Genomic DNA, 15,735 nt, shown 5'->3' on the forward strand with positions numbered 1-15,735 from the left:
CATCTTCGGTGTGGATATCCTCCATGTGGTCCAAATGTTGTGACCGGGGTAATAAGGACCAATGTTGGTCTTCTGTCAATTAATAACGTCCCAGAGGCGGTGTATGGTGGCATCAGGCACAGTGGCGTCACTAGGGGTGACACCATTGGAGGGGTGACACCAAAATGACATTTTGGTGTCATCCCTTCTGAAAAAGTTCCAAAGAGGTTCCCGCCGCACTCCTTACTGGTATGTGCTTTTTAAAGTGGGTGCTGCAGTGATAGTGGATGGCGCCACTTCAGATCCAAGTAGTAAAGTATATCACTAGCACACCAAAGTAAATTCTTCAACGAGTGGTCATTTTACTGATGTACACACATCTCGTCATAAAGCAACGTTTCTGGGCCACTCAGGGTCCCTTCATCAGGCATGACCATGCGCGAAGACGTTCCGGCGGGGTGTCACCCTCTACCTGTTCGGGATGCCCCTGATCAAGTACAAAATGTGGCCGCAGATGCAGATTTGTTTTATGGTTCATAGTTCCTTCAAGGACCTTAAGCCTTAAATTTTTATACGGTCTGGTTATGTGTTGCTGTTTATTTATAAATGTTATTTATACTGGTTTTGTTAATAAATGGCTGCTGTGGCCATTGAACTCCTTCCAATGGTGTAGTGGTATCATTTAGTACAGGGAAGGATTTGGGGGTTTACATGGTAAAGGGGGTTTAAAGTGGAGAAAGGGGACCTCTGAACTACCTTAGTCAAGGTTAGGAGGAGGGAATGGCTAAGTGTGAGGGTGATGGTGTTCAGGATAGGTGATAGCCGAGGGGGAAGGTAAGAGGGAAATTTAGGTTCAGGCAATAAAAGTCACGCACCCAAATGTCTAGAGCCCCTAAAGATCCCATGCTGCATAGTTTCACTATTTAAGTGTCGATGTTCCTGCTGATTGCAGCACATTGAAATTAAGGATGGGCTGCATGTTCGAGTCGACCATAGGTTCGACTCGAACATTGCATGTTCTAGCGTTCGCCGAACGCCGAACATTATGGGATGTCCGCGGTCTGTTCGACCACGGCACATCCCACAATGCACTGCGCCGTCCGAAAACGGTAATTGGCTACAGTCCTGCACCTGACCGTAGGTCAGGTGCAAGACTGTGCCAATCAGGGCTCAGTACAAATGTAGAGCCATGATTGGGCAGAGTCACGATGACTCTGCCCAATCATGTCTCACAGCTAAGTCCCTGCAGCACACTATATAAGGCTGCTGACACCGCGGCCCCATGTAGTGTGCTGTAGGAGATAGAGAGGGTTCTAGTATAGTTAGTTACAGTCAGCAATAATTGAAATGTCCTTTTATCTGTTTTGACAATGATTGCTATTGTCCCCCAAATGACAGCCCAGACACTGATTTTATGAAGCTAGCAATTTGCTGAGCACGATAAATCATTTATGTATTACTTCTCACATTGTACAATCAGCTAACAATTTATATTTGCCACAAGCAAAAATGATTCTTCCTTAGAGAATGTCAGGCAGCCTCGGATATCTTTCACCAGACAAGACAGCCTGGCGTAATGAGATGTAAATGGCAGGTAATTACCACCACTTAGGGCTTGAGATTCTCAAACTGACAACAGAAAGGATTCATTTGAAGTCTTCGGAACAATGAATCTAAAGCCAAGTCACCGAGAATTTGAAATCTGAATGTTCCGAATATAAAGAGAAAACCTCAGAATATCTCAATAGCTAGACTCAGATTAGATTTACTCTATTACCTCTATTACCTCTAGATTGTTCCTATAGAAAGCTGTGCTTTTCAGATGTTCTTCTGATTGAACTAAAAAAAAATAGTTTACAAGTGTTGAGATTGAACATTTTGTTTCTTCTCATGCATGATAATGTCTTCAGTGCACTGCAGGTATTGATCATGAAAAATACTTATTCTAACAGCCTGTAGGTCTATATCAGGGGTACGCAAACGTCGGCCCTCCATCTGTGGTGCAAGAACAAATCCCAGGGCATCGCAAGACTCTGACAGCCAGATACATGATTTCCAGAGACAGACGCATGTTGTGATTTGTAGCTTCACCACAGCTAGAGGGCCAGAGTTTGCCTACCCCTGGTCTTCATCATTGCTTTATTGTTTGTTTCCAAGTGTGCACTGCTAATGGTCACTAGAAAGATGGGACCTTATAATGTTTTGGAACCTCTTGGTAAGCATTAAACAAATATAAGGATGGATAGCTCACCCTATTGAATATACATGGAGTTCTATACCATGTGCAGTCTGTGTTCCTCATGTATGTAGAGGCCAGAAAGATATTAATCAGCTCAAGAACAGAAGTCTATGAAAGCTGACTTCAGTTAATCAAATTAACAAACAATGCTCAGGCATCAGAGATAGGAAACACATTCCTTATCTTTCCATGGAATAATATTCCTGCTGAACAGTTGCATGAGAACTATCTGAAGGCCCCAGAGACATGAGATAGTCACTGATGGTTGCCGGAAACATCTGGATTTAGAGTCACTCATCTCAGGTCTACAGGCCCGTAGTTCTCCTCTGGATGCCTTGGGGTTGGCCAACAGGGTTGCACAATGAAGATCTCATGAGAGTTGTTGTGGGTAGGTCTCAAAGGATGCCATGGGTGTGTTCCTGTACATAAGATTGGAAACAAATCGAATGATGACAGGGAAAGCTAAAAGCTGTGAGAGGGTGACCAACAACAGTAAGTATCAGGTTGAGAAGTGATTGAGGAATAATGGAGGTCATTCAGACATAAAAGGAAGATGGGCTTAAGATAGTTGTTGAATGGGTTATATTGTGGAGAGGCAATGAGTAGGGGACTTGCTACAAGTTTTGGGGGGAAGGTAAGGCTGAAATTCAGCTTCAAGTATTATACAACTGTGCCTTCATGAGTGAGGTGGGGATAATAGATATTAGTTGCTTGCCAAGGTATGAGGCTTCCCGTGCATACAAGCTCGAGGTCATCCATTGCCTGCAAAGGCATTGCATTGTGTATACCCCCCATCCATTTGAGATGCAAAGATGGACATCTCTTAGCATAAAGTACATAGGCAAAGGACACACACCTACCAAGTTCCTGTTTATACAGACCATGAAGATTCTTGGAGGTCTAAACATTAGATGAACAAGAGGCACAAAACAGACAGAGGGATTTGTTTCCAAGATTGGGGCAGTTCTTCCAAATGAACATATGGAAGCTGTAAATCGTATGTCTTCTTACCCTACAGTAGCAGGAACTGCTTTAGGTCAGCCAGCAATTGTGGCATGGCCCTCGAGGTTTCTTTAAATCAGTAATGTACAATCATAGCGACTGACAACTCACAAAAAGATTATGTAGGAGCCTCAGGCCGAACTGCCTCTGGAAAGTGATGTTGGCTTCTTCTGGTGGTCTAAGTCATTACTATCAGAAGGGCCTAGAATGGCTGCTCTGCTGTCAGGTATTTGAATAGTCCTCTAGGGCCTCCAGTTTATTTGTATCGGTCTACATCCTCTGCTGCTCCCATTCTGTCGCTACTCTCACAAAATGATATATCAGTGTCAAATTCCGACCTCGTATGTCTGGTGACTCAACTGCAAAATGTTGACATTAGCTCATGGAGGCTCACAAGCTGTTTGCCGTTCTCTTTTGTCTTTAGCTCTGTGCAGCTTTGGGATGGAATCAGCCTCTGTACATGCAAGGGGAAAAGTCCTCATTGCTCAACAAAAATGTGTGTGATCTGGGGATTATTTGCGTTTTATATATCAGCGAGGGTTAAAGAAAATCTGATGCCAACACAATTTTTTAAACTTTTGGTTAGATTGTGGGTGGGTAAGAAGAGATTTACTATTTGTTCTGTTGACCACTGTCACTGGGACAGAAAATGAAAAGTAATCCAAAAGTTTGCAGATGTCACTGGAACAAGAATGGATGAGAAAACCTCCGATTGAGGAAGCCTATGCTGGGGTCAACTATATAAGATGTATTTTCTCTCACTTTGGAAAGATTCCATCACCCCAATGGGACACAGCAAAAAATAAAAATAAAATAAAATATTCCCTGCTCTATCCACAATTAAAAAGCATTTTGGTTTTAGATATACGTTAGGTAAGATGCGTGGCGAATATCATGAGTTACCTTAATTGGAGAACTGTAACAAAAGTCACCTTGCTTCTTGTAAGCATGAACATGACAGCCATTATTACTGTTGCTTCTCTTGAGTGTTCTTCGGAGGATATTTCATAAACTGGAACATGCTTTCAGATAATTTGGAAGTTGGTCCGGGCTGCTGCTTGACCAACAATTCTGGCTGTATTCCATGGGAATCCTTTGAACTTCTATTGTACTGCATGTACTTGTACTGTGGTATTTTTATTATACATCATTAAATGGGTCCCTGCTGGGGGTTTGTGAGTTTATACCTCATAAAACAGGTACAATTAAAACGAATCCTACCAGGAACAGGAAGACATTAAACTACTTGCCTAGACCATTATTAGCTTAGACAAGCCCCACGCATGTCTCTATGGGAATTAAAGTATATCCAATAAGTGTAAAATTCCGGTTTTCATTTTCTGTCCAGTGACACATAAATTGAGAAATTGAATCTCCCTACTGCAACTCTTCTAAACCAGGGTTCCGTGAAAACCTAGGGTTCCTCCAGAGGTTACAGAGGTTACAGAGACAGACGTTAGGTGTTTTTTGAGCGGTGGCTGATTGACCTCCCTTTTGATGGTTCCTGCCTAAACCAGGGTCCAATGCCTCTTGGAAGAGACAGTGGCATGACCCCAATGATCTTATCTGTCTGTTAGGGTGGCATTCTAACACCACTGTAAAGGGGGATGTTCTTCCCACTGGCCACCAACTCTTATTAACCTTGATTAATTTTAGCAGGGATTCCCAAAGACCTGCAAATTATTTCAAGGGTTTTTCTGGGCTAAAAAGGTTGTGAAAGGCTGCCCTAGCGGTTACACATACAGCAATAAAAACCTGATGGAGGTTCTAAACCTTCTGCACTCCATCCAAAACAAAAAAATGTTGACTTTAGATACATTTTGTCTAAGCTTTGAGGGAGTAGAGATTCAGTAGCAGCAGAAGAACCTACAGTTGACCAATCTAATAAACAGGGTAAGTCCTTGTCATCTTCACACCAGTGTGCAACTAGTACTATTTTTTCAGTGTGGTGTGCAATGGAGCAGGGTTAGACCAGCATACTACTGTTTGTTTCATGATTTGGTGCTCGGCACCAAATGGTTGTTGTAAGATTAAATTCTCCTTTTTTTAACTAATATCTTGTTTTTTTCAGGTGTCACATGATTTTGCAATCAACTTCAACCCTGATGATGATGAATGTGAAGGTAAGCAGAGGCAGCTTTCAATGCAATTTTTCTGTGCATGCATGATGCAACTTTCCACGTTCTGTGGGGATTGCTTCTGAAATCCTTTGTGAAAACTGGTTCTCTGTAATTATTCTTGCATCTAAACCGACCACATGCCATGACCAGAGGCCTATTTACCGTGAGGCAAACACGGCATTTGCCTGGAGCGGCATTTTGCAGGGGGGCGGCGAAAATGTCACCCCCAAATCAGAGAGGAAAGCCGGCACCGGGAGCACAAAATCAGGCAGCCTCGGCTGCCTAATCAGATGGTTGCTGGTGGGGCCTGGCAGCGAGCTGCCGGGTGAAAGAGGAGGCAAAGGCATGGCCAGGGCCAAGGGAGACGTGGCCCAACCCAGCCGGCGGAGGCTGTGGGTGGCTGGAGGAAGAAGCTTTGGCAGCTGGAGGAAGAAGCTTCGGCGGCTCCAGGCTGGAGGAAGAAGCGGCATGTCCTGGAAGCAGGCTGGGGAGCTGTAGATAAGAGGAGCAGCAGGTGTGCAGGGAAAGAAACCCTGCACAGCTCATCATAGATTCTGCACAGTCCACCTGTGTCTCTATGGTGGGCTGTGCAAGGTCTGTAGTGGGCTCTGCAGGGTCTCTGGTGGGGTTTGCAGGGATTCAGGTGGGCTGTGCAAGGTCCATGGTGGGTTGTGCAGGGTCTTTGGCAGTCTCAGCCTGAGACCCTGCAGAGCCCACCAGAGATCCTTTACAGCCCACCTGAGACCCCAGCTTCCATGCAACGCATATAGCACAACCTGTCAGAAGCTGTATCCAGCAAAATGTCTTGCACAGGAAGGGGTGGGCCAAATTTAGATGGGGGGGGGGGCGAGTTTCATCTTGCCTAGGGAAGCACGAAACCTAAATACACTGCTGACCATGACCCCAGTGCAGTTTCCTAAAAATAATGGCCCTTTTTGTGAAATGAGAAGTAAGGGCACATGGGTCCTTATTTTTATTTTACTTCTTCTACATGTGTATAAGTGTTACAGGCCTGGAGACCCAGTAAAGAGTAAGTATTTTTATTTTTTATACAAAAGGGTTGTCTTTTTTCAAATAATGCTTATGTCTTTTTATTAGGCTTTGTACATAACGTTAGTAAAACTTATATCTTTCTTCTTTCCCGGTGTCTGCAGGGATTCAGGGCATAGTAGAATCCTACCAGAATTGCCTCCCTAAAATTCAGCTGTATGGACCCACCAATGTGGCACCTATCATATCCCGGGTAGCGCGGCTGGCAGCCGAGGAGGAGAGGACCAAAGAAGCTTCGGTGGGTATAACAGTATCATGAGGAATACCTTGTACAAATGGTTGACACTGCGCCTTGTGAAGGGATGAGGAACGTGATGCCTATAGCAGCCGATTTACTTGATTTTCTTTCCCAACTTACAACAGTAAAATTACAGCTTGGATCTGATTGGTAGCCACATGCAGCACCTCCTTTTCCCTCCTCCCGTTGGGGCACACAAAGCCCATTGTGACCACCAAAGTTATACTTATACCATGCCATGAAACTGACCCGTTTGTCTTATTGCAGAAATATTACATACTTCTCATTCTCACGGATGGAGTGGTCACAGATATGGCGGACACACGGGAGGCCATAGTGCGGGCATCCTACCTGCCCATGTCCATTATTATTGTGGGCGTAGGAAACGCAGATTTCACTGACATGCAGATTCTGGATGGCGATGACGGCATTTTGCGAGCACCCAAAGGGGAACCTGCTCTCCGAGACATTGTTCAGTTTGTTCCATTCCGAGAATTCAAAAATGTAAGTAATGTTCTATCCCACCACTGCATGGTGTTAATTGATGTCATTGTTGCATATAAGAAAGGACCATTTTATCTTTCATAGGGTAGGGCAAGGTGTACGATCACATGGTAAATAAAATCTTATACTGCACCCTGTTATTGTAAGGCTGAACTTCAGGCAAAAAGCTAAATACACAGATAAAATACATATAAGGGAGCTGTTTTACCTGCCACAGAATTTGTATTTATGCCCATCCAGTTGTAAGATTTACACAGCTCTGCCTCATCTAGTCCATCTGGGGTAAGGGAGGGGTAGTCCTGTTTTTTCTCTGCTGTTTGACAGCTGATTGGCCCCTAGTAGTGATTCTCCCACGCCCAACCCGAGCTCTGCTGTACAGGCTCTGCAAGACACTGATGCCAAGTCAAATTCAGGCAGTTACCCAGCTTTTAGGAAAATACATGTACCTATGTATTAATAAACACAAAACTGCATTATGTTGTGCATTATATACCTGCCTGGGGTCCAGCTTTTATGTGTAATCTAAGCTTCGGTTATTGAGCTCTATAAACAACAGGCTTTTTCAGTAAGGTGGCTATGACTAACCTAGTATACAGGTGAAAGCGAGTCTATAGCTCCACCTGCTGGCAGGAAATAGTAAATATAAAATACTTACATACCTGACTAAAAATGATTCTTAACTATTCTTTTTAGTCCAAAGCTTAGCAATAGAAAATAACACTGCGAAATTCCTTTCTTAAGGATATATTAAGTTATTCTTCATTTCTCATTATTCTTTTAGTAAACTGTCTGTTTCCCATGAAAACCAATTAGATTCCGACATTCAGTTTCTAACTAGAAAAAAGATGGAATTGGTTGCTGTGTTCAACACACATAGTTCTTCCTTCATATACGTAGATGAATGAGGCTTTTTCTGGCAAAGCCTGGAATGCATTATTATCTTTGTAGTTGATTTTTTTTTTCTTTTCACCACGCATGTTATGGTTGTGTGTTTCAGGCATCCCCGGCTGCCCTGGCCAAATGTGTTCTGGCTGAAGTACCCAAGCAAGTGGTAGAATATTATAGCTACAAAGTCTTTCCCCCACGTTGTCCAAAAGAAGAATCCCCGGACTCTGCTCTCAACTCTCCTCAATGAGCTCTTCTTTAACGTCTACATTCCCCACCTGCCCTTGGATAGAGCAGGAGGCTTGCAGCCCACAACATTCAAACTATTGCCCAACAATACCATCTCTTCTGCACAGCTTTTTTTCCATTCAGTCAATCAGACAGCTGAGATCTCCATGAATTCTATTAGTGAGGGCCAATGAGCATTACTGACTGCCATGACACTAATTGGTTTGTATACACCAATGCTTCATGAAGCCTACAGAGAACAAAGTGGTGTCAGCTATTACATATATTCAACATTGTGCAGATAATGTTCATTCTAATGGTTCTGCTGATAGTTTTCCAGGGCCCTGACGCTCACTTTTAACTTGACATGCCAATGAGACCGTGAATGAAATCACAGCTAATTCAGACAAATAATATTGAACTGGAAAGACTGACGTGCAGTAACCGTACGTGCCGACGTTTGGACAGCCTGAGTCTGCTGATCATTTGAACCAATGCTTAGCCTAAAATTCTTGGTGGCATCGCTGAATGAGAGGTCAAGCAACAATCCATCTCCCGCATCCTTTTATGTTGTGTGCTTTGGTGGACAGGAGCAGCTATGAAATCCAATTAACCGGGCAAATCTCCAGATTCCTGTTTTATTCTTACAAGAAAAGATCTGAGATGGCAAAGTACGTTTCTTTTGAAATGCAAGCCTTTCATAAGCTCAACCTAACACTTCATTAATGCTTGTTTCAGTTTTTTTTCCCCTCCTTATCTGTGCAGTCAGACACCGAAGGGCCCGTAGAAATCTAAATTATCAAGCACATGTTGGCTCATTAAAAGTGTCTACAAAGGGATCTCATGGGTCTCGGCAGCTTGCATAAGAACACAAGTCCATGTGATTTTACTTTTGATATCTATGAAATTAACACATCTGATAGCAAGGCAAAAAAGGATCCGTGGGGGGGAGGGGGTGAAAAAGGGGGGAGGTGCATGAAAAGGGCTTCTGGGGTCTCTTGAAGCCATCTAAAGAGGATGCAAATACAACTAGATGAGATGCCTGTGGATGAGCAAATAAGCTTCACATGTCTTACATTTCGCTAACCTTGAATTCTTGGACTTTTCATATGCTTTGAGTTAATGACGAATGACTGTACACTGATTTTTTTTTTACAATGAGTCATGTTCCAGCATCCTCTCGAACCATACACTGATATGACAACTGTGACACAAAGGTATAAAATCATCACTTACAATAATAGTTTGAAGCTCTCATACAAAATGATTATACGTAGCTTTGAGAAAAGTTTATGTTAGATGTAAGATATATTTATAACCTACATGCAGTGCTACACTAAAAGCAAAACACATCCGCTGCTAATATTTAAAAGAAACTTGTACTCATTCTACCCTTTGCTACTGAAGTCCTAATGGATTGTATGTGCCCTTTGTACCTTAAATAGTTTCAAGCAGTTGTCTATGAGGGTATGAAGGTGCTGCTAAATAAGGAAATAACAAGAAAAATAAGCGCCTTCCTCGTAAAAGAGCCTGGGGTGGAGCAATATATCAATCAGCAGGATCTCTATTACCAGATATATGACAGAGATCCAGTTTCAGAGAGGGAGGCTCTGGATATCCAAATGATCAGCAGGGGAAGCTGCTGCAGTGAGGTGGTGGTGGTGGGGGGGGTTAACTTTGACTGTTCAAAATCAAAAGTTACATTAGATTTGCAGGACATCTTACAAAGCACCCCGGCATTGGATGGAGAAAAGGGTAACACTTTTTGGACCTCATCATGCTCTAATAGGATATGTGATTAGTTCAACTCTTTTTATCCAAGTACAGGCACTCTTTGAATAGAACCATTAGCCAGGCTCCGGACATTTAAGTATTCACGTATTCTTAACAATGTTTCACAAAAACTTTAAAACAAAGCTTCAGTGACCTCTGCAGTTGCAGGCACGGTGGAACAATTCATCCTTGAAGTTCATAGTATCTCATAGCAGTCGGCCAGGGCAGAGTGTTGCCATGACAAAAATAAAGGTGTTATGGCCAAGACTATTTCTGATCAACTGTACAAATTGGGAACATTATAGCTGTGAAACAATAGTATTCGCTAAATAGTCATGTAAGCATTAAGCATCAATTCACTGCAGTATTAGCCACACTGATAAAGTATTGGCCTTCACGTCCTAAAATTGAAGTAGACCAGTAAGTATTGGATCTATCCTTCCTCTGCCCTTTTCTGTGGCCCTTACTGGGATTAGGCAGAGAGAGCATGTCTGGCTATAGGTGGGAAATGGTTCACTATGAAGTGTGATATCTACCCTCAAATGTGCTGGTACAACCTTCTCTCTGGCACAGCCAATGAGTGTTGATGGTGATTGGTGAAAATAAATTCCCTTTTCACTGTTGGAAAAAGTAAGTCCATGCTTATAAAGAGAGTGATGCTGCCAACCGAGGAAACAGAATCAGGCAGCACACAGTGCAGCGGGTGGAATGTCCATACTGGACACTCCATCTTCAGTGCTGCTCAGTAAGTCTAAGCTTGATAAAAGCACAGGCTCAGTATTACGGAACTCCCTTCCTGGCCAATGCCTTCACATAACAGCGGTGGCGGACGTGGCATAGCAGGTTGAGGTTTAGGGTTGGCAGAGATGGTATGGCGGCGGGGCACCTGCTGCTCTGTTCCTGGAGAAAGTGTACAGCATGGCCAATAGCGTGGATTCCAACCTGCAGAGCTTCACAGAGTTGTACAAGCCAGAGGCCATGTCTGGAGTGGTCCCACAAGTGGGGAGGGTGCTGGAGAGCCTTGTGGCCATTGGGAGAGAATGGGCAGAGATGAGAGCCAGTCACCAGTCTATATATGGCTCAGCACAGGGGAACCTGTAACTGTATGAACCCTGCAACGCTACCCAGAGACAGCATTGTAGTTCCATGATGACATTGCAGTTCCACAGTGACCATAAGCGTATGCTTTAACACAATAAGATACAGCGCCGCATATAAGGCAGGTGCGCGGTACTGGGAAGGGGGGGGGGGGCTGGTAAACATTTCAGCATGTGCCCCAATATAGCTGTGGGTATACACATATATTTATACCTGAAGACTAAAACTCATTAAAACTCTCATCACTCCAGAAGTCCTGTATGGCCCAATCCTTGAGATGTAAGTACATTGCTTACAAGGATTAGACTGTGTGGGGCAATTCTAATTCAGGCTTCCCCTCTTAATTTTCAATCCACTGCTTTGGGGATGTCAGTGAGGGAAGGGCCCGACTACTTCATTTGTTTTAAAGCTGAGAGGAACAGTGTTTGGCTCAGCATGAAGCAAAGTCAAAGATTCCAGCAGTAAAATCTCTCCCCTGAAGACCCAGAAAAATATGAGAGGCCTGTGAGTACTTCAGATCAGCATTGTGCGTCTTATATTGAACAATTAACTTCAGGTGGGCTAAACTTTTAAGTGTACCTGTCATGTCTATGAAGTTATTACGCTGGCCTAACATGCTAATTGCATATATTTTTCTTTGCTTTCAAACCTTCTACTGCATGTCTTGGAAATCTAAAAACCTGAAGGTACACCACATGCAAATATGGCTTCAAGCGGGCCTGTTCCATCCACATCCCACGATACAATGTGTGTCCCTCTCTGGGTTGTTAAGGCGTATGCATAGCATTGTGGGAGCTGTGACCTTAAGCTGTAATATTTGCATATGGCACATCTGGCTTAGGAACTCTTTGGGTGGGCTGGAGAAAATCTTAGATAAAAGCATGATTTGTGAACGTGGTAAGTTTATTGTAATGATAGGTTCTCTTCAAGAAATGTAGTGGGCCAATCGTAGGCATATACTGATAGACCCCAATGTTTTTCATGAAAGGAAAATAGATATATATTTATGACATTGAGAGTATGATTTTTTTTTTTTCAAGAGAGGAACATATAGAGATATAAAAGTTTTATGTATATCTATTATAAAAGAATATAAGATGTATAAAAATTATATCATTAATTATTAAATTATTTTGAAACTATATGCTTATAACCATGGTTAGAAAAGAATGTTTTATAGCTCTGTCAAAGTTTACTCTTAAGTTGCTACCACTGTACATCGCATGCTTCATAAATACGGAAATGTAATGTGTCCATTCTGAATTAGGAGGCAGCTTAAAGTGACATTAAACCCTCAGACCTTTTAACATAAAACAATACTGTAATGTGTGCCTTACTGTAATCCATGGTAGTTTCCCTTCTCTTTGCTGCTCTTCCTTTTAAATCCTCATGTCTTCTCATGCTTGGGAAGAACTTCCCTTTTCAGCTCAGGGCCTCTTCCTGTAGTGCTGGCTCAGGTTTCAATCCTATAGAAACATATACACAGACACCGTGTATCCATTCCTGAGACAAGGCAGTCTGCTGCAAAACAGAAGTTCTGCAGAGCATGAGAACAGATACAGATTTAAAAGGAAGAGCAGCAAAGAGAAGGGAAACAAACATGGATTACAGTAAGGCACACATTACAGTATTGGTTTATGTTAAAAAATCTGAGGGTTTAATGTCACTTTAACATTTATGGCCTTGTATGTTCTTTAGGGTGGAGTTGTGAGCCATCACGTGCTCTCCCGTGTCCAGGCTTGATTCCTGGTCCATCTGGTAAGACGGTCCTATCAGGGTGGACTCAGACAATTGCCTCTTTTGTTCCGTCATTAGTCCAGCCTCGTGCAGACAAAAACCTCTGACTTGCCAAGGGGACAGACTAGAGATGGAATATGTTGCTTTAGCTGAAGATGAACATACATCAAGAAATTAAACAGATCATGACCTAGTGGAGGGGAACAACAACTTTCGGGGCATTGCTGGTGTATTTGATGTTCCAAGGAATGGCAATGAAATCGGAAAGTTATTAATTACTTGTCAGAACTGAAACATGAAAGGGTCCATTGTTGACTTGTTTGTAAAGACGCAGGTCCCAGGACTGTCAGCCTGAGTCTGGATTTCCTACTTAGTGGGTTACTGACCTGGAACAAATACAAAGCCTGCGAAGTTCATTATGTTAGTTTTCAGTGCTTGGACCTTGGTGGTGGTAGTTTTCACCACAGAGCTTATGCAAGAAGGTGATGCCCTAATACTAACTCTCACATTGACCTTCTCTGTAACCCTAATACTAACCCTGCCACTGACCTTCTCTGTAACCCTAACATTAACCCTACCACTGACCTTTTCTCTAACACTAACCCTACCACTGACCTTTCATGTAACCCTAACAATAACCCTACCACTGACCTTTCCTGTAACCCTAACACTAACCCTACCACTGACCTTTCCTGTTACCCTAATCCTACCACTGACTTGTTCTGTAACCCTAACACTCCCACTGACCTTCTCTGTAACCCTAACATAAACCCTCACATGGATATGACTTTTTCTGTAACACTAACTCTCACACTGACCTTTTCTGTAATCCTAACACTAAAGCTCCCACTGATCTACTCTGCGTTACCCTAACACTAACCCTATCACTGACCTCTTATCTGACCTTTTCTGTAACCCTAACAGTAACTCCCCTCTTAACCTTCTCTGTAACTCTCCCACTGATCTACTCTTTGTAACCCTAACATTAACCCTTACAGTAATCTTTCCAGTTACCCTTTTACTAAATCTCCTTGTAACTTTAACATCAACCTTAACCCTCCCTGTATCCCTAACAACAACTTAACCCTCCTTGTATCCTAAAAAACATCCCTAACATGTCCTGTATACCTAACCCTGCCTGTAACCCTTGCAAAACAGAAAAATGGTCACCATTGTGATATGACCTGTGAGAATGAATAAAAGGATTTAGTTTTAAAGAAAGCCTGGAGTGATGGTGACCATTTTTCTGTTTTGCAAGTATTTGGCGGCACCATCTGCGACCACTTCAGCACCCCCCACCTCCCACATTGTATGGGGCTTCTCGGTCAGGAGTGCGGTGGGACTCTCTATTTGACTGCCTGTAACCCTGACACTGATCCTTACACTAATTCTCCTTGTAGCCCTAACACCAACCCTACCCTAAACGAACTTATCCCCTTGTTTGCATACTTACCTGTCCTATGCTTTGATGCTCTGCACACAAAACCAAACGTTACCACCACTAAAACTGCTGCTTTGCATCAAGCTTGGACTTGTGACCTAATGCTTGTTCCAGGTCAGTGGACCATTAGGCAGTGACACAATGCTTTAGATAAAGACCCCAGGGAGCACATTTTTAAAAACAAGTCAGAATTAACAGGTTCCTTTAAGCTCATCATAAGCACAAGCATTATATAATGGATATGTGGTCAGGCACAATCTGACTACAAACAATCGTATCCCCGGAGTGTGCATGCGTGCACACTGAACTTGGAGTGTACAGCTTTACCTATTGCTGGCCCTGCCTTAGCGTAGGGAGACAACAGCGAATTAACATAAAAATACAACCCAACCCATCAGCTCCCCCTAAAGAGACAGTTACAGCTGCCGGACAAAATTCTGGATACCAGACATCTTCCATCTGTGGGTCACCTTATTCATTTACCAGCTGTTCAAAACATCCATTGTGCTGAATGAGAATAGTCACATTCTGATCCTTGTATACTGTGGGTAGAAGGTCGAATGGAATTTTATGTCCACATGAAAATTCTGAAGATATCTGAAGACCAACCCCTGATTAAAATCTGACCAAAGCTTATCAAAGTGATAATGAAGCTAGATCAGATAACACCATACTGAAACAAAGTTTAGCAAGTTCAACATCAAGTTACGCTTGTTTCACTTAATTTGGTTCTCTTAGCCAATATATTAGGTATGATTGCTCCTCTGTGCGTCCGTTCTGTGACATTGTGCCCAGTTCTTTGTTCTTTGTTCTTTTCTCTATATCAGTATCACACAGGTTGTTCCCTAGCTTACCAATTGGGCTGCAAGATCAGTGCTGCACAGGATTCTATAGACCAATGTAGTTGGATTAGAACTTTTCATCCATTTCATCACCCTCAGACCAGGTTGCGTTAGTCAGTGACCCTGTTTTGTTTTGGTCTTTCTGAATATATTGGGTATGATTGGTTCTCTCAGCCAATATATAAGGTATGATGTGTCCTCTCAGCCAATATATTGGGTATGATTGGTTCTCTCAGCCAATATATTGGGTATGAGTGGTCCTCTCAGCCAATATATTAGGTATGATTGGTCCTCTCAGCCAATATATTAGGTATCATTGGTCCTCTCAGCCAATATATTAGGTATCATTGGTTCTCCCACTCAATATATAAGGTATAATCGGTCCTCTCAACCAATAGTGGTAGCTCGGTTCACGAACTTAATGCGTTCCAAGATTCTGGTCGCGAACTGAATTGGTCACGAACCGAATCAAACTGTGATCAGACCGCAATCTCGACTAGAGGAAGCCACGACCATGTGTCAGAGCAGGGAAGATGGCGGCGGTTGTGTTCGCCACCCGATGTGGAGTTCGCGAATGGAAGCAACATGTTGCCGAACTT

General features: G+C 42.9%; 1 protein-coding gene across 1 annotated transcript in view; it reads left to right on the plus strand.

Annotated features, from left to right (window-relative positions):
* Positions 1–8,531, plus strand: part of CPNE7 (copine 7) — a 63,544-nt gene extending 55,013 nt beyond the window's left edge. The window contains exons 12-15 of the mRNA XM_018557326.1: positions 5,292–5,343; positions 6,495–6,628; positions 6,896–7,132; positions 8,130–8,531. Of these exons, the coding sequence (XP_018412828.1) occupies positions 5,292–5,343; positions 6,495–6,628; positions 6,896–7,132; positions 8,130–8,267 (561 nt within the window). The 3' untranslated portion in view covers positions 8,268–8,531. The remainder of the gene's footprint in view (positions 1–5,291; positions 5,344–6,494; positions 6,629–6,895; positions 7,133–8,129) is intronic.
* Positions 8,532–15,735: the final 7,204 nt, after the last annotated feature.

This window comes from Nanorana parkeri, unplaced genomic scaffold (genome assembly GCF_000935625.1).
Source record: "Nanorana parkeri isolate BGI_ZX_2015 unplaced genomic scaffold, ASM93562v1 scaffold280, whole genome shotgun sequence".
NCBI lineage: Eukaryota > Metazoa > Chordata > Amphibia > Anura > Dicroglossidae > Nanorana > Nanorana parkeri.